This window comes from Vicugna pacos, chromosome 8, assembly GCF_048564905.1.
Source record: "Vicugna pacos chromosome 8, VicPac4, whole genome shotgun sequence".
Classification (NCBI taxonomy): domain Eukaryota; kingdom Metazoa; phylum Chordata; class Mammalia; order Artiodactyla; family Camelidae; genus Vicugna; species Vicugna pacos.
In genome coordinates this window covers 14,906,925-14,926,845 of record NC_132994.1, presented here as the reverse complement: position 1 = coordinate 14,926,845, position 19,921 = coordinate 14,906,925, and the positions used below count along the sequence as shown (strand labels likewise).

General features: G+C 36.5%; 1 protein-coding gene across 2 annotated transcripts in view; it reads left to right on the top strand.

The window, feature by feature from the left end:
* The window catches only part of ME1 (malic enzyme 1), a 179,829-nt gene that overhangs the window by 21,534 nt on the left and 138,374 nt on the right, over positions 1–19,921 (top strand). Inside the window, exons 1-3 of one of the 2 annotated variants that reach the window (XM_072965569.1) lie at positions 2,473–2,574; positions 5,552–5,685; positions 10,874–11,023. In XM_072965569.1, the coding sequence (XP_072821670.1) occupies positions 10,887–11,023 (137 nt within the window). In that variant the 5' untranslated portion in view covers positions 2,473–2,574; positions 5,552–5,685; positions 10,874–10,886. Of the gene's footprint in view, positions 1–2,472; positions 2,575–5,551; positions 5,686–10,873; positions 11,024–19,921 lie in introns of those variants that run through there. The other variant, XM_072965568.1, reaches the window with a different exon arrangement.

Here is a 19,921-nt window from a genome sequence, read left to right as displayed (position 1 = left end):
GCTGAACGCCTGCAAAATAATCAATTTTATATGATTATTTTTCTGATATAAACTTTACCTTGGAAATGTGTATTCTATCTGGCTGATGGTTTTTTGAAGAAATGAGATTGCATGTCAGAAGGAGAATTCTAAAAGTTGTTATCTATATTGTCAATTACAATTTAAAAAGTCAATTTCAAAGAGTAGTTTTTGGCTCTGGAAGGGGTTGGGGGAAAGAACCATTCAGTGGAATGTGTCCAGGGCAAATGAGTATCACTTCTCATTCTGTAGATATGCAATATGCACATAAACTATGCTAATACATTTGAAATGTTATATTTAAAACTGAAGCTCAATTTGATCTCTATTTTAGAATAATACATAATAAAAATATAAAGCCCCCTCCTTTTGTACTCTTTACATATAAATAATTCTCCCTAAAATTGCTATTAAAATTAATTATAAAACCTTTTTGATATGAAAAAATACCTTTTAGGACATATATGCCATATTATCTTTAATGTCATATTTATCAAATATGTATGTAGTTCAGTTGAAAACACAAATTATTAAAAAAAATTTGTAAAGAACTCAAGGACGAATTAGATTTTAAAAAGTGTATTTTAAAATTTGGAGTGTGAAATATATCCATAATTTGCTAAGACTTTTACTCATTTTAATTCTGTTCTTTTCAAGCAAGGAACAAATTAGCTGCTGAATTGATTTTTTATGGAAACTATTAAAATTTAGCACAGTGAAATTCACTCTTTCTGGTGTACGCTTCTGTTAGTTTTGACAAGTGTACAATGTTGTATAACCAGCACCACAATCAGGAAAATTCCATCAAAAAATTCCTTTGTCTTTCCTCTTTGCAGTCAACTCTTCTCTCCACTCCCAGGCTCTTGGAGAACTACTGATTTTTTTTAATCCTTGTAATTTTGCCTTTTCCAGAATGTCCAATAAGTGGAATCATGTAGTATGTGGCCTTTTCTGAGCCTGGCTTCTTTCATTAACATAATGCATTTGAGATTTATCTGTGTTTCTTGTTTCAGTAGTTTATTATTTTTTTTACTATTAATGTTCTTGGGTACTGATATAGCTTAGTGGATTCAAGTTTTTTGTGATTATTGCTTTCTACTTTTTAAAACCTTCCTTCTTTACTTTTTTGCTTTATCTTCTCCGAAACATATAATAGCAATTGTATAGTGATAGCAAATCATTAATTAATTAATGATTTATTCATGATTAATGTGTTAAAGTTTTCATCCAAAACATTTTTTGTTGATTGCCTACAAAGTGGCAGGTATTGTTCTGGACACTAGGGATTCACCAGTTGAACAAAACATACAATCGTCTCTGCCCTAATGTATGATTATGGCTTCAAACATTAAAATTAATAAATTCTGTTATATGAATTACCACACATGTATAGATTGTCTTAAAGATTTTTGTGAATTAGATAATGTTTCCATTTTTGCAATTCTGCTTGATTATTTTAAGTCATTGTTCAGGGGAAAAAGAAGGCAAACTATTGAAGTTTGTTTGAAACATCGAAGATTGTTAGTGTGGAATATATAGATCCTGTTTGTTCTGTTCTTATGGTAATTGTTTCTAATAAATTAGTTTGGAGAAAGTTCCTTTCTCACTTTTGTTTGCTCTGTGCAAACATAGTTTCTAATATAAATCTCCTGTTATGCCAGGAATTTTGTTTTCATTTCTGCTTGATTGTCTCAGTTTTCTCAAGAAGACATACGTAGGCGAATTAGTAGAGTCAGAAGAATAGTTGTCCTGTTAGCTGCCCTCAGCAGTGAAACAACATACCATTCTGCTGTCTAGGGATCTAGTCCAAAGGGTTTTTAAGGAGTAGGGAAATTAAAAAAAAAAAAAAAGACAGAAAAAGAGAAAACCAGGGTTGAACTAGAGTGTAAAATGCTTTTAAGGAATTACAATTAAAGGTGGTCTGGAAACCTAATATATGTGTAGCTAAGCTTTTAAACTACATGAAAGACTCAGTAGAAATCTGACTGAAAGTTAGAACCTGCCTGTCTGCTTTTGATACACTGTTCATTGTTGGATTGGCCCTGCAGGGTAACCCTAAGGGAAAAATTCTTTAGAACAGGTATATGTTACCTCAACTTTTAATGGAGAGAATATATTAGAGTATCACTGTCAAGTTGGAGACATAACTACCTGTTTATAAATTTCTACAAAAGATATCTATTAATATGTCTGTGTTCATATGAAAAAAAAAATAGAGCCAGGATTCTTATATTGTTCAGGATTCTCCTGGCTGCTTCTCCGAATACTTTTAGGGAAGCTGCTGGTTGGTAGAAATCACACTGATGTCACCTTCTTAAAAATTGCCATACATATGTAAAATTTTTCAGGAGTTTTAGGATTAAAGTTTACATATTCCTTTTTTTTTTTTTTTAATTCACAGAAGGTAGTGTTACTGGATCCAAACTCGTTCTGCTTGCCGCACAACAGGCCAGTGAATCGGGAGACAAGGTGTTAGGGCAAGGAATAATGACTTTATTTGGAAAGACAGCAGACCGAGAAGACAGACTAACATCCTAGAGAACCATCTTAACCGAGGTAGAATTCAGGCTCCTTTTATACTGAAAGGGGAGGGGGTGTGGCTGGCTGTTGCAGACTTCCTGGTGCCAGCCAGACCCTGCAGGGGATGGGATAAGGCTTTGCTTTTGCAGCTGTGCACATAGGTCAGGTCATGATGTTCTTGTAAACTCATAATAAGACAAATACTATCCTCTGTTCTGCAACTTTTTATCTGTATGAATCCGAAAGTGTTATACCCTTAAAAGTCAGAGCCTTGAGAATGGGCTCTCCTGTATATTGCAGGCTGTAGGCAACATTCTTAATTCGAAGCAAAAGCAATAGAATACAAAGGTTAAAATAAAAGAATCAGGTCTAATATGGAGTCAGATTTGTTCTTCCCTGTTACAGTAATAATAGAATATGAACCCAGTTGTAGGACTTTTAACTCTTAACTCAGCCCAGTTCTCCAGATTTCTAAACCCTGGAATTGTTTGCTTTGGGTTTTTTGTTTTTTTTTAAAGAGTTGAATTGGCACTTTAGTGTGTCTCGGAAAATTTGGCAAACAGTGTGTGGGAGTTTGTAGTTACTAAACATCAAAGAATATGAAGAGATATCCAGATGGCATTATCATTTACATGGTATAATGCATGGCAGACCTGTTAGACGGAGGAATTAGCTTCAGACCAGACATTGGAAAATTCATGTAAAAAAGTGTGGCTAATGACACTAGTAAATGGTTACGCACCATTATTAAGTAAACGAAGGAGCGTATGTTAGTACTTCCGATACCAAGCCTTATTCTCAGAATATTGATATTTTGATTATTATTTTTGCAGGCAGATTTTCAAGGGCACAACATACCAGTTTACGCTTCTTCATATATGTTTGAGACTTTAACTTCAGCCTAGCTTCCCCCCCCTTTTTTGATTTCCAAGTTTTCATTTTGAGTTAGAGAAAAGTCTATTGAGTTTCCTTCTTGTTCCAATATATTACTGTACATAACTTTCATTTCTAGGAGTTATTTCATGACATTTTGCTTTATATCTTTATAAAAAGTTGTATCTTTGAACAAGTGAAGTATGCCTTCCAGTTTTTTAGATTACTTTTTCACAAAAATATCCCTTTCTGGCTGCTTCAAATTTTAAATGTTATCTTACCAGGATTAATATGCTAATTAATGTGTGTCCTAAGCAGCAATTTTAATGTTTTTAAAATTTTAATGTTAAATCTCTAAAATATTTTAAACTTTCTATTTTGTTTATGTAGCAAAGTACTGAATTCTAATTATGTCGGCTAGTGTTCTGAGCACTAGGCATAAAACAACAAAAACAAAAACAAACCAGACAAAATTCCCTGACTTCATGGAGTTTGCATTCTGGAGCAGGGACACAGACCACAAATAAAATAGAAAATGGCATGCAGAAGGTTCCAGGAGACGCTGTGGGGTTAGGCTGTGGACTGGAACTCCAGGCAGAGGACAGAGGGGCTGCACTGGTGTGCCGTTCTCCAGGCGCCCAGGAGAGGGTGATGGCACCGGGTCCAGCTGGACACACTGGATTATCCTCTCGGAAAGGGACCATCCTGCTGCTTTCCACACGTATTAGAACTCCAGGGGACCCCCAGCTGAGCATGTAACAATGGGGGCTTTTGCAGTGATGGGAGTGGCTGGCAGGGGAGAACATGTTGAAAGTGGACACCTGCTGTGCTGAGAGCCCTTGGAGCAAACCCACCCATCTTCATGTTGGCGCACGTTTGCCATCCCCGAAGGAACAGCAGCCACAGTCTAGTCAAAGAAGCTGCTGGGGCTTCAGCATCTCCAGGGAGAGTCCTCATCGCCGTCTTCCAGATTAAGGACTACCAGAGTTTCTCTGCTGTTACTCCCCCTTGTGTCATATCCTGGCAAATCTCTTAGGTCCATTCTGGGTTTCTGAATCAGCTCATCAGTTACATATATATATATTTTTTGCTTGTTTTTGACCCTCATAGTTTGTAATACGTTGTTTTATACAGTCGATGTTGATATAAATATATAACATAGGTACAATAAGGTTCTAATAGGCTTCCTGGGTGAGTCTGGAAAGGCTTCAGAGAGGAGGGAGCATTTGAGGTAAAGCTAGAAAGGAGAGAAGCAGGGAAGAAAGATGTTTTTGACCATAGCATTGTGGAAGAAAAAGGGGTGTGGTGCATTCAGGCCATGGTGAGAAGTTTTGTGTAACCAGGAGTGTGTAAGAATAGCGGGAGACAGCGTGGCAGAGGAGTATTGGAAAAGGTACCTCAGAGTCATAGATAAGGCATTTCCTGACCTATTTCATGCATAGAAGCACTGCATGTTATAGGTGACCTACTCATGTTCATAATTTGAAATCTCATAATAACTACTATTCATTTTATATTTAATGATACTAATACTGATAATTGTATCTTCTTTTATTTGCCTATCTTCAAATAATTTCCACCTATCCATTACCTGGTTTTATCCTAACAATATCTGAACGACACAGATCTGAAAATATTATAGTATCCGTTTATTTATTTATTTAATTTTGGGGTGGGGGGAGTTAGGCTTACTTATTTATTATTTTAGAGGAGGTCCTGGGGATTGAACTCAGGACCTTGTGTATGTTAAGCGCTCTACCACTGAGCTCTACTCTCCCACCATCCTTTTTTTTTTTCTTAAATTGAAGTATAGTCAATATGTCAATTGCTGGTGTACAGCATAGTTGATGTCCCAGTCATGTGTATGTGTACATATATTCATTTTCATATTCTTTTCCATTGAAGGTTATAAGATACTCAACATAATTCCCTGTATATAGTATCCTAATATTTAAAAATGAGGAAACAGGTATGGAGAGGTTACATGATTTACCCGCAGTCGCATGACCATGCTCAGAGGGATGCCAGATCTTCCAATTTGTAATTCCGTGTACTAGCTGGATTTTATGGGTGTGTATGTATGTCTTTTGTCTTCTTGTTTCCTCTGCCTCAAGTTATTGTGTTTTCCTTTTCTCCACAGGACTTGGCTTTTACCCTGGAAGAGAGACAGCGATTGAACATTCATGGATTGTTGCCACCGTGTTTCGTCAGTCAGGATATCCAGGTCCTTAGAGTAATTAAGAATTTTGAGCGCCTGAGTTCTGATTTTGACAGGTAACACATTGTTTATCTTAGGCAGTTGTCTAGCTTCTTTCATTAGATGAGAATGGTAAAATACTTAGTGCTTTGGCCAACTTTGAGTAGGATTTGCCTGTAAACAGAATGATGTTTTTAAAACCGACTACAGACTCTGAGTATTTACATCTGAATAAAGTGAAGTTTTCTTTTCTAAATTCTATCCTTAGAGGGACTTCTTTTCTCTTGCGGTAAAATCGGTGTTTTAAAGGTAAATTGCCAGGAAATGCCGTTCTCAACTAGGTTAAAATGGCTTTGAGTCAGACTTCTAGGTCATTGTAAGTGAAAGTACACCTTTTCGGCTTCCGAGCGTGGTTCCAACACTATTGTGAATTTAGGGCAGTTACTTTGATTAGAATCCAGTTTCCATGTTTGTGCAAAGATAAAGGTAGCATTCTTCCATACGTTTGGAATTAGCTAGCCCTAAGTTGAAATTCTGGCTGTACCTTGCTAGTGGCGGGTCCTTGAGCAAACCACTACAACCAGTGCTGTGAACGCTGTGTATGACTTATCCTCTGCTTTTGACTACCTTTTCATATTAAGGTGTTAAACCTCGCCAAACCTCAGTTTTTTTCATTTGTAGGTTGAAGAGAATAATAGTTATTTGAAAATAGTCTTGCAAAGGTTAGAAGAGATTACGAACACAATACCTAGTAAGTCTTTGTGTTAGTCAGGGTTCTTCAGAGAAATAGAACCAACAGGGGTGTGTGTGTGTGTGTGTGTGTGTGTGTGTGTGTGTACATACAAATATGAGGGAGAGAGGGAGGTAGGGTTGATTGATTTTTAAAGAACTGGCTCAGGTGATTATAGTCTTGGTGAGTCTTAAATCTCTGAATAGACTGGCAAGCTAGACGAGCTGCAGTTGGAGTCCAGAGTTGTAGTTTGAGTCCAGAGGCAGTCTGCCGGCGGAATTCTTTTTCTGCTGGAGAGTTGGAGGGAAGGCCAGTCTTTGTTCTGTTGAGGTTTTCAACTGATTGGACGAGGCTCACCCACTTTATGGGGGGTCATCTGCTTTATTTGAAGTATATCAATTTAAATGTTAATCTCATCCCTGAAACACCCTCCCAGAAACATCCAGAATAGTTGACCAGATATCTGGGCATTGTGTCTTAGCCAAGTTGACACAAAATTAACCACTCCTTTTCAACTTGGCACCCATACACATCTCCTTAAACCAATCTTAATCTCTGAATAAAGACAATAAAAAGGTCATACTTCTGCCTAACATGATAGAACTATCCCAGGTACAACCGAAAACACACAGAACCCTTTCCCCAAAAGAGGATGTGAGAAAGCCCTTGGGTAATGTTTATCTCTCTCCTTGACATCTCTCAACTTTAATACTATGATGTAAAGTGAACGATACAGTTGGCCCTTGAACAACATGGGCTTCAACTGTGTGGGTTCAGCTATATGTGGATTTTTTTCAATAAATACATACCACAGTACTATATAGTCTGCAGTTGGTTGAATCCTTGAATGTGGAACTGCAGATATGGAGGGCCAACTACAAGGTTATATGTGGGTTTTTAAATGTATGGGAGTTGACACCCTTAACCCCCATGTTGTTCAAGGGTCAGCTGTATTTAAATACTATGATAAAAAGTCAGTACCTCTATGTTACACAATAAAGGGATAAGAGGAAAAAATTACGTTTGTTTTTATATATTTGCATATATATTACAAATATATGTATATGTATATATGTATACACACATATACATATAAAAAAATAAGGAAGAAATACTCATCATAATTACAGTCCTCTTTTCTGTAACTGGTCATGTCATCATAGCTGATATTTATAACCATCTTCTTCCCTTACCCATTTTATTTCATTCTGAAGGGTCTGGGCCATTAGTAGTCCTGTTTGAAGTGGGTTGTTGTAGTTTTTCATTGACTTGATGTCTGCCTGTATTTTTTTTTTTTCATTTTTAATTTTTTAGGGGGACGAGGTAATTTCTTTAATTCTTTATTTATTTTTAGAGGAGGTACTGGGGATTGAACCCAGGACCTCGTGCATGCTAAGCATGTGCTCTACCACTTGAGCTATATCCTCCCCCCTCCATTTGACTTTAATCACAGAGGCACCCTAAGGGATCTCATGTATTCTAGACATCCTCTCCCATTCCTCCATTGTGGAGTGGTAGCCCAGTTTCCCCTTGGTGGTCAGGATTAACCGCCCCATCCAGCACAGTAACTCTCTTCTCTGCCTGTTGACTCAGGTGCACAAGTGGCCAGTATCAGTCTTAACTTCTAGTTCAATAGCATCCTTGTCTCCTGGTGGAAACAGTCCTCCCTTTGGAATTAACACTTCTGGGCCAGCAGAGCATAAGGTCACAGGGACAGAAGGCAGAAATTTTGCTGGTGGGTCACTGTAGTAGGCTGTAGTAGGTAATGCTGCTTCCATTTCTGCCTCCTTGATTTTTGGATGGGGGAATCCTGGCTATGGGAGAAATAGAACCATTTATTGGACACTGATTCAGAGCACATGCAGCCTCCTGGATAACGTTGCCCAAGTTTTGCAAGGTGTTGCTACTTAGTTACTGTCAAAGAAGGCCATTCCACCATTCTGTCAAGCCAGCTGTTTCAGGATGGTGGGGAACATGGTAAGACCAGTGAATTCCTTGGGCATGGGCCCACTGCCCCACTTCATTTGCTCTAAAGTGAGTTCCTTGATCAGAAGCAATGCTGGGTAGAATACCATAATGGCAGATAAAGCATTTCCTAAGTCCATGGAGGGTAGTTTTGGCAGAAGCATTGTGTGCAGGAAAGGCAAATCTTAATACAGAGTGTCTGTTCCAGTAAGAACAAATACTCTTCCTTCCATGATGGAAGCAATCCACTGTAATCCACCTGCCACCAGGTAGCTTGCTGATGACCCCACAGAGTTGTGGCATATCAGGGGCTTAGTGTTGGTCTCTGTTGTTGGCGGACTGGGCGCTCAGCAGTGTCAATCGCCAAGTTGGCCTTGATGGGTGGAAGTCCACTTCGCTGAGCCCATGCATAACCTCCATCCCTGCCATGGCCACTTGTCTTATTGAGCCCATAGGTGATGACGGGGGCAGTGGGGAAAGGCTAACTCAGTTTGTTCAACGTGCGTATTTGCTGCTGCTTAAACTCCTTTACTATTCCTTTCACTTGTTTCTTAAGTCCTTCCTTCAGTGTCATCTGTTTTTACTTTGTTTTCTCTTCCTGGGCCATTTTATCAGCTACCTCATCAGAGCTAGTGACTTTCATTTTTTTTTTTTATCACAGACTGTTCCTCAAAGATATATTGAGCATCAGTTCAGTGTCAGGTGCTCTTTTATTCGTTTGTTTTCGTTTTTTAGGGGAGTGACTAGGTTTCTTTACTTATTAATGGAAGTACCAGGGATTGAACCCAGGACCTTGTGCATGCTAAGCACATACTCTACCACTGAGCTATATCCTCCCTATCACGTGCTCTTTTAGATACTGGGATTATAGACAATGATCTCTGCCCTCACAGAACTGATATAGTTTATTTTTTTAAATTATTTTTAGAAAGTTGTAAATAGTAAAATAATAAGTAAATTATTTAATTTGCTAGAAAGTATCAAATGCTAATAAAAAAAAAAGAAAAGATAAGGTAGGGTAAGAGGGACTGAGAGTGCTGGGGGGTGGGTATGGTCACTTTGCATTGTCAGGATGGACCCAGTTGCATGGCCAGGATGGACTTCATTGAGAAAGTGAGTTATGAGCAAGTAATAAAAGGTAGTGGGGCGGTTAGCTATGAGGAAATCTGAGGAACAGTGTTCTTGTGCTGCTGTGTTCAAGGAGCAGCAGGGAGACCTGTCTGGAGCAGAGTGAGCGAGGTGAGGAACGGGAGGTCAGGAGAGGAAGTTAGTGAGGTCGTGGAGGACAGATCATGTAAAGACAGATTAGGAAGGCCACTGAAGGACTTCTGCTGTTACTCTGAAAGGGGCGTCATTCAAGATTTTGAACAGAAGGTCAACATGATCTGAGCTGTATTTCCAGAAGACAAGTGCAGACTTGAGAATGGAATGTAAGAAGGGAGAGTATTAAGACTTTCACAGGAATCCAGGCAAGAGATGATGGTGGTTTAGATCCAGGGTGGTAGCAATGAAGATGTTTAGATTTGGACTGTCTTTTAGCAAAGTTGGCATAATCTCCTAATAGATTAGAGATGGCCATTAGAGAGCTTCCAGAGAAAAGGAGAAAACAGCAAAGAAACAGAGAAAGAATGATTAGTGAAATAGGAAACCCAAGAAAATACAGTGGCCTGGAAGGCAGGTAAAGAAAGTGTGTCCAGCCCTAGAGAATGCCATTGGCGTCAAATATTCCAATAAATAAAGTAAGATAAGGTCTGAGAATTGATCACTGATTAAGCAATGATGACTTCCACATTGCTGAATCAACTTTAGCATGTCTAAAAGTCATCATCTTCTTCCCAAATGTCACTTTTTTTGGTTTGGAGTAACTTGTCTATTTGCCAAGCGTTAGAGTCCTTGTATCTCTGACTTCAAATTCAGTGCGTTTTCAAGTATTCCAGGGAAGGAGAATCAATCCAAAAAGGCTGGTAAGACTATTAAGGATAATGTTGCAAAATTCTTTTAAGTTGTATCAAGCAGCTTGAGTTTTATTCTATAACTGATTGAAGGTTACAGGTAACATGATAAGGTTGATATTTAGAAAGATAATTCTGGGTCAGAAATGCCTCTAGAAAGAAAAAGACCATTTGATATAAATAAGAAAAGTCTTTTGAACTTAGGAATTTTTAGGGTCAGTGCTTACATTCACATTTTCTGCTTGTCATTTCCCGTGACTATTCAGTACTGCAAGTTTAAGAGTGGTCTTTCTATTTACTTAGTTAATGTTTAAACCATATCTATAATGGTATTTTAATTTGTCTTTCATTTTAAAATAGAGATAAAGTCTTTCCAAATATTAAGTAGAACTGCTGTTTCAGCACTGATTTTAATGTTTGGATGACACTAGTTCAGGTTTTAGGGTTCTTCATCCTTTGAGATGACTAGGAACATTTCTAAAGTCTTTTTCCATCAGATTTTTTCTGTGTGACCTAAAAAACATTGTATACTTTGTTCAAAAATGTTTAGTTAGAAATCTAAACAGCTGTTTTATGACTTTGTTGGGATATAGATCTAATTATATACAATTTCCACAGGTATCTTCTCTTAATGGATCTTCAAGATAGAAATGAGAAACTCTTTTATAGAGTGCTACTGTCTGACATCGAGAAATTCATGCCTATTGTCTATACCCCCACGGTGGGTCTGGCATGTCAGCAATACAGCTTAGCCTTTCAGAAGCCAAGGTATGTAAACTTTTATTTTAAATACAACTTGTGTCTTTATTTATTTCTTTGCAAGAGTTTTGTAATTTAAAAATTAGCGAGTGGAACTGAAGTTTGGAAAAATGTAAATCAAACTTCATTTAAAAGAATATTAAGTATAAATATATATATAACATTAAAATACAGTATTTTCTTTTTAGATTTAAGATCATGGGAAAATATTTTTTTATAAACCAATTTAGGTTTCCTTTTACTGACATTAAATGAACTTTTTTTTGGGTAATAGGTCATAATTTTCTAAATTCAGTGTTGGCATTAACACTGGCTCTTTTGTTGATTTCTTTTGAGTGAAATTATGATCACCTTTAAAGAGATGTGAAATATAATATACAGTTTTTCTAATTCATAGCTTTACTTTTTTCATTTTATTACTTTAATACATTTTATAACTTCAATACAATTTTCTAAAACTCTACCTTTATTTATTGTATTACTTTAAATACTTTTAGAACAAGGGACAATTGAAGTAAATAAATACTAATGCTTTCCAGCAACAGCAAAAGCTCAAGTTGAACATATTTGTGCTACTTACGGTTTTGAATTTAAAGATAAAAAAGAATGTTTATTAGTTTATACCACAAATATAAAAGCTTACTGAACATGCTGTCATTGAAAGGGATATTTCAGAGGTAATGTCTGAGTTAGATTGAATATGTAGGTTTCACGAAGATATATTGATGTAGTGATAATATTTAGCACACTTTGCCACAGTACCTTTTATATAAAGATACTAGCTACATTATCCCTTGTATAAAGAGAAGAATTAGATAAATATTTGTAGATGGTCGGTTAAATTGCATTAATAGCACAGATCTATGTTGCATTTATATATTTATAAAATTATAAATAATTTATATGTTAACAACAAATAAATTTTTTTCTAGAGAAATAAGAGTTAGAATTTAGCTAGTAATTATATTGTGATGAATAATTTGATGAATATTATAAGTATATTCATTTTTAATCATACAAATTATACATATTCATTACTGAAAAAATGAGAAAATATGAATATACATAGTAGGAAGAAATATTTTAAAAATGCCTAATGGCATCATGCCAAAAAACCTGATACATACAGATACATACTGTTTTCCTTATAGAAAGGATTATACTATTTAAATTATTTTTTACCTTAACTGTTTCTCTGAGTGACATTAACATCTGTCCATGTCTATAAAATGTATTTCTACATAAAGAGAGACTCTTAATAAAAGCATAAGTGTGTAAAACTTAGCTGTTTTAAAATGTAATTTAAGTATATTTATTGAAATTCTAACTTTTCTATGAGATACTGAGAAGTGCTAACAGCTGTAAGAGATGTACAAGAACTTAGCTCAAAGTATTTGGGTTGAAGTTGACAATATCAACAATTACTTTTTGAACACGTACTATGTACTAGATGGTGTTCTAACACCATGGGATCATGGTATATATATAAATTCAGGAGCAGAAGAGACAGGCAAGTGAATAAAAAATAAGTAGGTTGTCTAGAATGTTGGAAGGTAACAAGAATTACGAAGAAAGAAAGAATAGAGCAACAAAAGGGGCATACGGAGTGCCACTTGCTTTGTGGGAGGGGCAGTAGCAATTTTAAACAGAGTAGACATTGTAAGTATCATTAGAAGAGGTCATTGGAGGAATGAGAAGCGGAGTCATGTACATTCAAGGGGAAACGTGTACCAGGCAGGAGGAATAGTCACTGCCAAGGCCTGCAGCGGGAACACGCCTGGAGACCAGGAGGGGCACAGAGACAGGGTAGCTGGAGTGGAGTGGGAGAGGGGAGGGTTGTCGGTGAGGTCACAGACGGACGTTAAACAGGAGGATACAGAACCTATAGTTTCCTGTGGGCTATTTTAAAGAACATCGGCTTTTACTGTTAGTTAAATGGATAGAAGAATCGGGTAACCTGGTTAGCAGGCTATTATAGGAAGCCCAGTTAGTGAGAATGGTGGTTCAGATTAGGAGGAAAACAATGAATTAGGGTAAGAGTTCAGTTTCTGAATCAAGTCTCGAGGAGTTCCCTGTTGAATTGGAGGCTCCCTGGAGCAGTGGTGAGAAGTATGAGTAGATTGCCTGCTTTCACTTAGTGGTTTTGCCACTTGTTTTAGTCTCGAATAAATTAGTTAACCTTTCTGTGCTTCAGCTCCCTCCCCTGTAACGTGGGAGTAACACTACAGCCCAACATCCTTTATCCACATTTTTATATATATATATATATATATATATATATATCTTTTATTGACATATAGTCAGTTTACAGTGTTGTGTCAATTTCTGGTGTACAGCATAATGCTTCCATCGTACATGAACATATGTATATTCATTTTTATATTCTTCACCATAAGTTATTACAAGATATTGAGTATAGTTCCCTGTACTATACAGAAAAAATTTGTTATTTATCTATTTTATATATATGAGTCAGTATCTGCAGTGAACTCCCAGTTCATCCCTTCCCACACCCTTCCCCGCTGGTAACTACAAGTTTGTTTTCAATGTCTGTGAGTCTGTTTCTATTTTATAAATACGTTCATTTGTCTTTTTTTTTTTTTTTAGATTCCACATATAAGTGATATATAGTATTTTTCTTTCTCTTTCTAGCTTGTTTCACTTAGGATGACAATCTCAGGTCCATCTATGTTGCTACAAGTGGCATTATTTTATTTTTTTCTGACTGAGTAGTATTCCATTGTATAAATATACCATAACTTCTTTTTTTTTCAAATTGGCCACCTTTCTTTTTTTTTCTTTTTTTTAAACTTTTTTTTATTGATTTATAATCATTTTACAACATTGTGTCAAATTCCAGTGTAGAGTACAATTTTTCAGTTACACATGAACATACACATTCATTGCCACATTTCTTTTTTCGCTATGAGCTACCACAAAATCTTGTATATATTTCCCTGTGCTATACAGTATAATCTTGTTTATCTATTCTACATTTTGAAATCCCAGTCTATCCCTTCCCACCTCACGCCCCCTTGGCAACCACAAGTTTGAATTCTGTGTCTGTGAGTCTGTTTCTGTTTTGTATTTGGTTTTTTTGTTTTGTTTTTTAGATTCCACATATGAGCGATCTCATATAGTATTTTTCTCTTTCTGGCTAACTTCACTTAGAATGACATTCTCCAGGAGCATCCACGTTGCTGCAAATGGTGTTACGTTGTCATACTGATGGTGGGAATTCAGTTTGATACAGCCACTGTGGAAAACAGTATGGAGATTCCTCAAAAGACAAGGAATAGACTCACCATATGACCCAGGAATCCCGCTCCTGGGCATATATCTAGAAGGAGCCCTACTTCAGAATGACACCTGCACCCCAGTGTTCATAGCAGCACTATTTATGATAGCCAAGACATGGAAACAACCTAAATGTCCATCAACAGATGACTGGATAAAGAAGATGTGGTATACTTATACAATGGAATACTATTCAGCCATAAATACCATAGCTTCTTTATCCAGTCATCTGTCGATAGACATTTAGTTGTTTTTATTGTACAGTGTTGTGTTAGTTTCAGGTCAAGAAGAGAGTAATTTGACATTTAAATACATTATAAAGTGATCACCACGATAAGTCTAGTAACCATCTGTCCCTGTATAAAGTTATTGCAATATTATTGATCATTTCTCTTACGCTGTATATTACGTCCCTGGGACTTATTTATTTTATGACTGGAAGGTTGTATCTCTTAATTCCCTTCACCTATTTTGCCCAGTCTCCCACCTCGCTCACCTCTAATAACCACCTGCTTATTTTCTGTATCTATGAGTCTGTTTTCATTTGGTTTTTTAGATTCCAGATATAAATGAGATCATACGGTATTTGTCTTTCTCTGACTTACTCACTTAGCATAATACCCTAGATCCATCCATGTTGTTCCAAATGGCAAGATTTCATCCCTTTTTATGAGTGATAACCTATTGTATATATGTATATATATTTATATATATATACTACATATATGTGTATATATTCATATATATACACACATCACATTTTCTTTACCCATCATCTTTCAGTGGACACTTGGGTTGCTTCCATATCTTGGCTGTTGTAAATAATGCTGCAGTGAACATAGGAGTGCATATATCTTTTTGAATTAGTGTCTTTGTTTTCTTCAGGTATATATCCGGAAGTGAAGTTGCTGGATTGTATGGTAGTTCTATTTTTAATTTTTTGAGGAATTTCCATACTGTTTTTCATGGTGACTGCACAATTTACATTCCTACCAACAGTGCATGAGGGTTCCCTTTTCTCCATATCCTCCTTAACACTTGTTGTTTGTTGTCTTTTTGATGATAACCATTCCTATAGGTGAGGTGGTATCTCATTGCGGTTTTTTTTTAAATGAAGTATAGTCAGCTTACAATGTTGTGTCAATTTCTGGTGCACAGCACAATAGTTTAGTCATACATACATATATTCATTTTCATTATAGGTTCCTACAAGATATTGAATATAGTTCCCTGTGCTATGCAGTATAAACTTGTTTATTTTATATATAGTACTTAGTATCTGCAAATCTTGAACTCCCAATTTATCTCTTCCCATCCCTCCCCACCCTGTAACCATAAGTTTGTTTTCTATGTCTGTGAGTCTATTTCTGTTTTGTAAATAAATTCGTTTGTCTTTTTATTTAAGATTCCACATAAAAGTGATATCATATGATACTTTTTTCTCTTTCTGACTTACTTCACTTGGAATGACGATCTCCAAAGTCCATCCATGTTGTTACAAATGGCATTATTTTATTATTTTTATGACTGAGTAGTATTCCATTGTATAAATATACCACAACTCCTTTATCAAGTCATCTGTCAGTGGGCATTTAGTGTTTCCATGTCTTGGCTACTGTAAATAGTGCTGCTGTGAACACTGGGGTGCGTGTATCTTTTCAAATTAAAGTTCCCTCTGGATATATGCCCAGGAGTAGGATTGCTGAGGTATCACCTCAAGCCAGTCAGAATGGCCATCATTAAAAAGTCCACAAATGATAAATGCTGGAGAGGGTGTGGAGAAAAGGTAACCCTTCTACACTGGTGGTGGGAATGTAGTTTGGTATAGCCATTATGGAAAACAGTACAGAGATTCCTCAAAAAACTAAAATAGACTTACTGTATGATCATTGTGGTTTTGATTTGTATTTCTCTGATGATTAGTGATGTTGAGCATCTTTTCATGTGCCTGTTGGCCATCTGTATGTCTTCTTTGGAAAAATGTCTATTGAGATCCTTTGCCCAGTTTTTAATTGGATTGTTTGTTTTTTTGATATTGAGTTGCATGAGTTTTTAATATATTTTAGATATTAATCCATTATTGGATATATCATTTGCAAATATATTGGGTGATTTTCATTCTGTCTGTCTTCCAGATTGCTGTTTCATTCTTATGTATCATCTAATCTACTGTAATCCTCATAGTGTATCTTTTGTTCTGTTGTTGTATTCTTCAGCTCTGATTGGTTCATTTTTGTATTTTTTAACTCTGTTGAAATTCTCACTGTGTTCATCCATTCTTCTCCTGAGTTGGTGAGCATCTTTGTGATCATTACTTTGAACTCTTTAGTAGATATATTGCTTATCTTTGTTTCATTTAGTTCTTTTTCTGAGGTTTTGTCTTGTTCTTACAATTAGAACATATTCCTCTGTCTCCTTATTTTGCCTAATTCGTTGCTTATTTCTGTGTATTAGGTAGGTCTGCTATGCCTCCTAATCCTGGAGAAGTGGTCTTATGTAGGAGACATACTATGGGGCCCAGCAGCGCATTCCCTTCTGCTCACCAGAGCTGTATGGCGCCCCCTGTGTGGGCTGTGTGTGTCCTTTTGTTGTGGTGGGGCTGACTACTGTGGGCATGCTGGTACGTGGGGCTGGCCCTTGGCCCAGCTGACTGCAAGGCCCTGCCCTGTGTGGTTTCTGTGGGTGCACTGGTGGGTAGGGCAGGGCCCTGGAGTTCATAGGCTTGAGGGAGAATTCCAAGGTGGTGCTTGCCAGCACCTGTGTCAACACAGTACAGTGAGATCCCCAAAATGACTGTTGCCAGCATCTCCAACCCCAGGGGGATTCCCAGCTGTCACCTGCCTCTCTGGAACGCTCTCCAATATCAACAAGTGGGTTTCACCTAGGCGCCTTTCAGATTGCTGACTCTATGCTGGGACTCAGTTATGAGTTTGTGATTCTCCTTCAAGAGAAGAGTCTCTGTTTCTAATATTCCTCCTGCTCTCCCGAATGTAAAGCCCGCTGGTTTCCAAGCCAGATGCTGTGGGGCCTCATCTTCCTGGTGCAGGATCCCCAGGCTGCAGAGCACAGTGTGGTGCTCAGATCTCTCGCTCCTCCGGGATGACCTCTGCAGCTGTGGTAGCCCTCCTGTTTGTGGGTCACCAGCTTGGGCATGTGGGTCCCAAGTAGACTTATGTCTTCTACCCATCTCATTGTGGCTCCTTCTTTGTATATCTTTAGTTATGGAAAATCTTTTCTGCTAGTTTCTAGGTTGTTCTTGTGGATAGCTGCTCTTAAGTAGTTGTGATTTTGGTGTGAGTCCATAGGAGGGGGTGAGTTCAGGGTCATCCTACTCCGCCATTTTGATCCCACCCTCCTTAATTCTTTAGTAGAATAATTCTCACAGCTTCTTCCATGAGTATTAAAAAAAAAAAAAGAAACCTGTCTGAAAATGTGTTATGTGGCATATATTTAGATACTGTATTTAGAAAGGAAATTGTGATTGTATTTGAATAACGATGGGTCTTTCAGGCATCAGTTAACACATAGACAGTTTTTTTTAAGCCAAAATTTACAAATGTCTCTTCAGCCCTCCCTGTTGCAACAGTACGTATTCTAAGACGTTTAGAAACGAAACAGGAGGATTATACCTCTTATTATATTTACTTTGTGGGCTTGGTGGTAGCAATTAGGAACATAATTAGTGAAAGTTAAGGGTTAATTGTACAAGTACTGAGCTTAATACAGTTGCAAACAGACATATCTTTTGATCTTATACTTCTGAATATATCTTAATGGCATGATATTTTTCTGTGGCTAGATATTAATTTTTCATTTTGAGTATGGCATTAAAATCTGGCTCAGTGTCCAAAAATGAATTCTTATATGAATAACTCTACTTCTAACATTCTTAAGGTATGATGCTGGAATATTCATTAGTGGGGTTTGTGTGGAATTTCTTTTCTCTTTGGCATAGTACTTTGTGTGAGTTTTTCAAGATGTCATGGATAATGATTTTTAAGAATGTTGTTGAGTTTGCTTAGATTGTCTTATTCCCGTAACATTCAGTTCTTGCAGAATTTTCAGTATTTGGTGGGGTATATGTCAGCACATCTAACTGTGGCTGATTTGTAGACAGAGGTGTGATTTTGGGAAGCTGAAGACAGTTCTTTATATTTTTGCCGAATGCTGATCCTACTGTGTTACTTAAATTACTTGTGTTCTGTGACTTTCTTTAAAAAAAGTTTTGTGCAAATTGATACTGCAGACATATGTAAAGAACAGCTAAAGCAGATTTAGGTAATTTCTTTGGAAATATTTCTAACTGCTGTATTTTACACTGCATTTTTTTCCAAAATCATCTCCCTCTCCTGAGTTCTTATTGGCTACGTATCATTTTACTATGCCTTTGGCAGTTAATCATGTTCCTACTTTGAATATTTCAAATGTTCTATCCAAGTACTCTTGGTCTCTTTTCTTTTTAAATTCAATTTATTTCAGTTTTTAAATTGAGGTATACTTGACATATAACATATTAGTTCTGGGTATATAGCCTAATAATTCGCTACTTGTATATACTGTGAAATGATCACCACAATAAGTCTAGTTAGCATCGGTCACCATACATAGTTACAAAAATTTTTTCTTGTGATGAGAACTATTAAAATCTACTCTTAGCAACTTTCAAATATGTAATACTGTTATCACATAGTATTGTATATAGTGATGCTTTATAGTTAATAATACTATTATTAACTACAGTCACTATGCTGTTTATTACATCCCCTGACTTATTTTATAACTGGAAGTTTGTAACTTTTGACCTTCTTCATCCACTTCTCCTATTCCCCAACCCCCCCACCTCTGGCAGCCAACAATCTGTTCTATCCACAGGTTCTTTTTTTTTTTTTAACCCCTCTTGGTTTCTTTTGTTGGCATTTTACTTTCATTTAGTCCCAACTAGATTGCACACATCTAAAGATTTATTCCTATATTTCCCATGCTGTTTAAGCTTCATGTCTGGTTGGTGCTGGATTAATGTGTGTTGTTTGCTACCTAGTAGAAATAGTAACTTAATATTACTCTGTTCATTCATTCACAAAGAAAAATTTGAAGTATCGATATGTTCTTTATTTCTCCTCCTGTTTTAAGTATACTGTTCTAATAGGTAAATTCTCGTAAATAATAAATCTGAAAGAAATTAGCTTCATTCCAAGGAATCAAGCAGTGAAGAAGTAAAATTTTGGTGAAATATAGACAAGTTTAAACACATATACTCCTTTCAACTACTCATCTTTATGCAGTACATCACTGATAATTATTTTGGCAAAATGGAGGAGCAGTTTGTCGATGATAGTTTTTAAAAAAAAGAATTTCCAAAGTTTGGTCCTACTGATACCAATTGGTTTGCCAAAAATTAGGTGAAAAAAGCATTCAGTGCTCAAATTAATTGGAGAAAACCTGAATTAACTAAAATTAAACAGATTCTTTACTGTAAGATTTCTCAGAATAATACCTGTTTTGCAAGGTGTTTTGAATGGCAAGATTAGATTCAATGTAGATAATATACCTAGCATAATCTGGGCACAAGGTAGCTTTTCCTGAGGAGTGGTTATTACTACTAGTTTTATT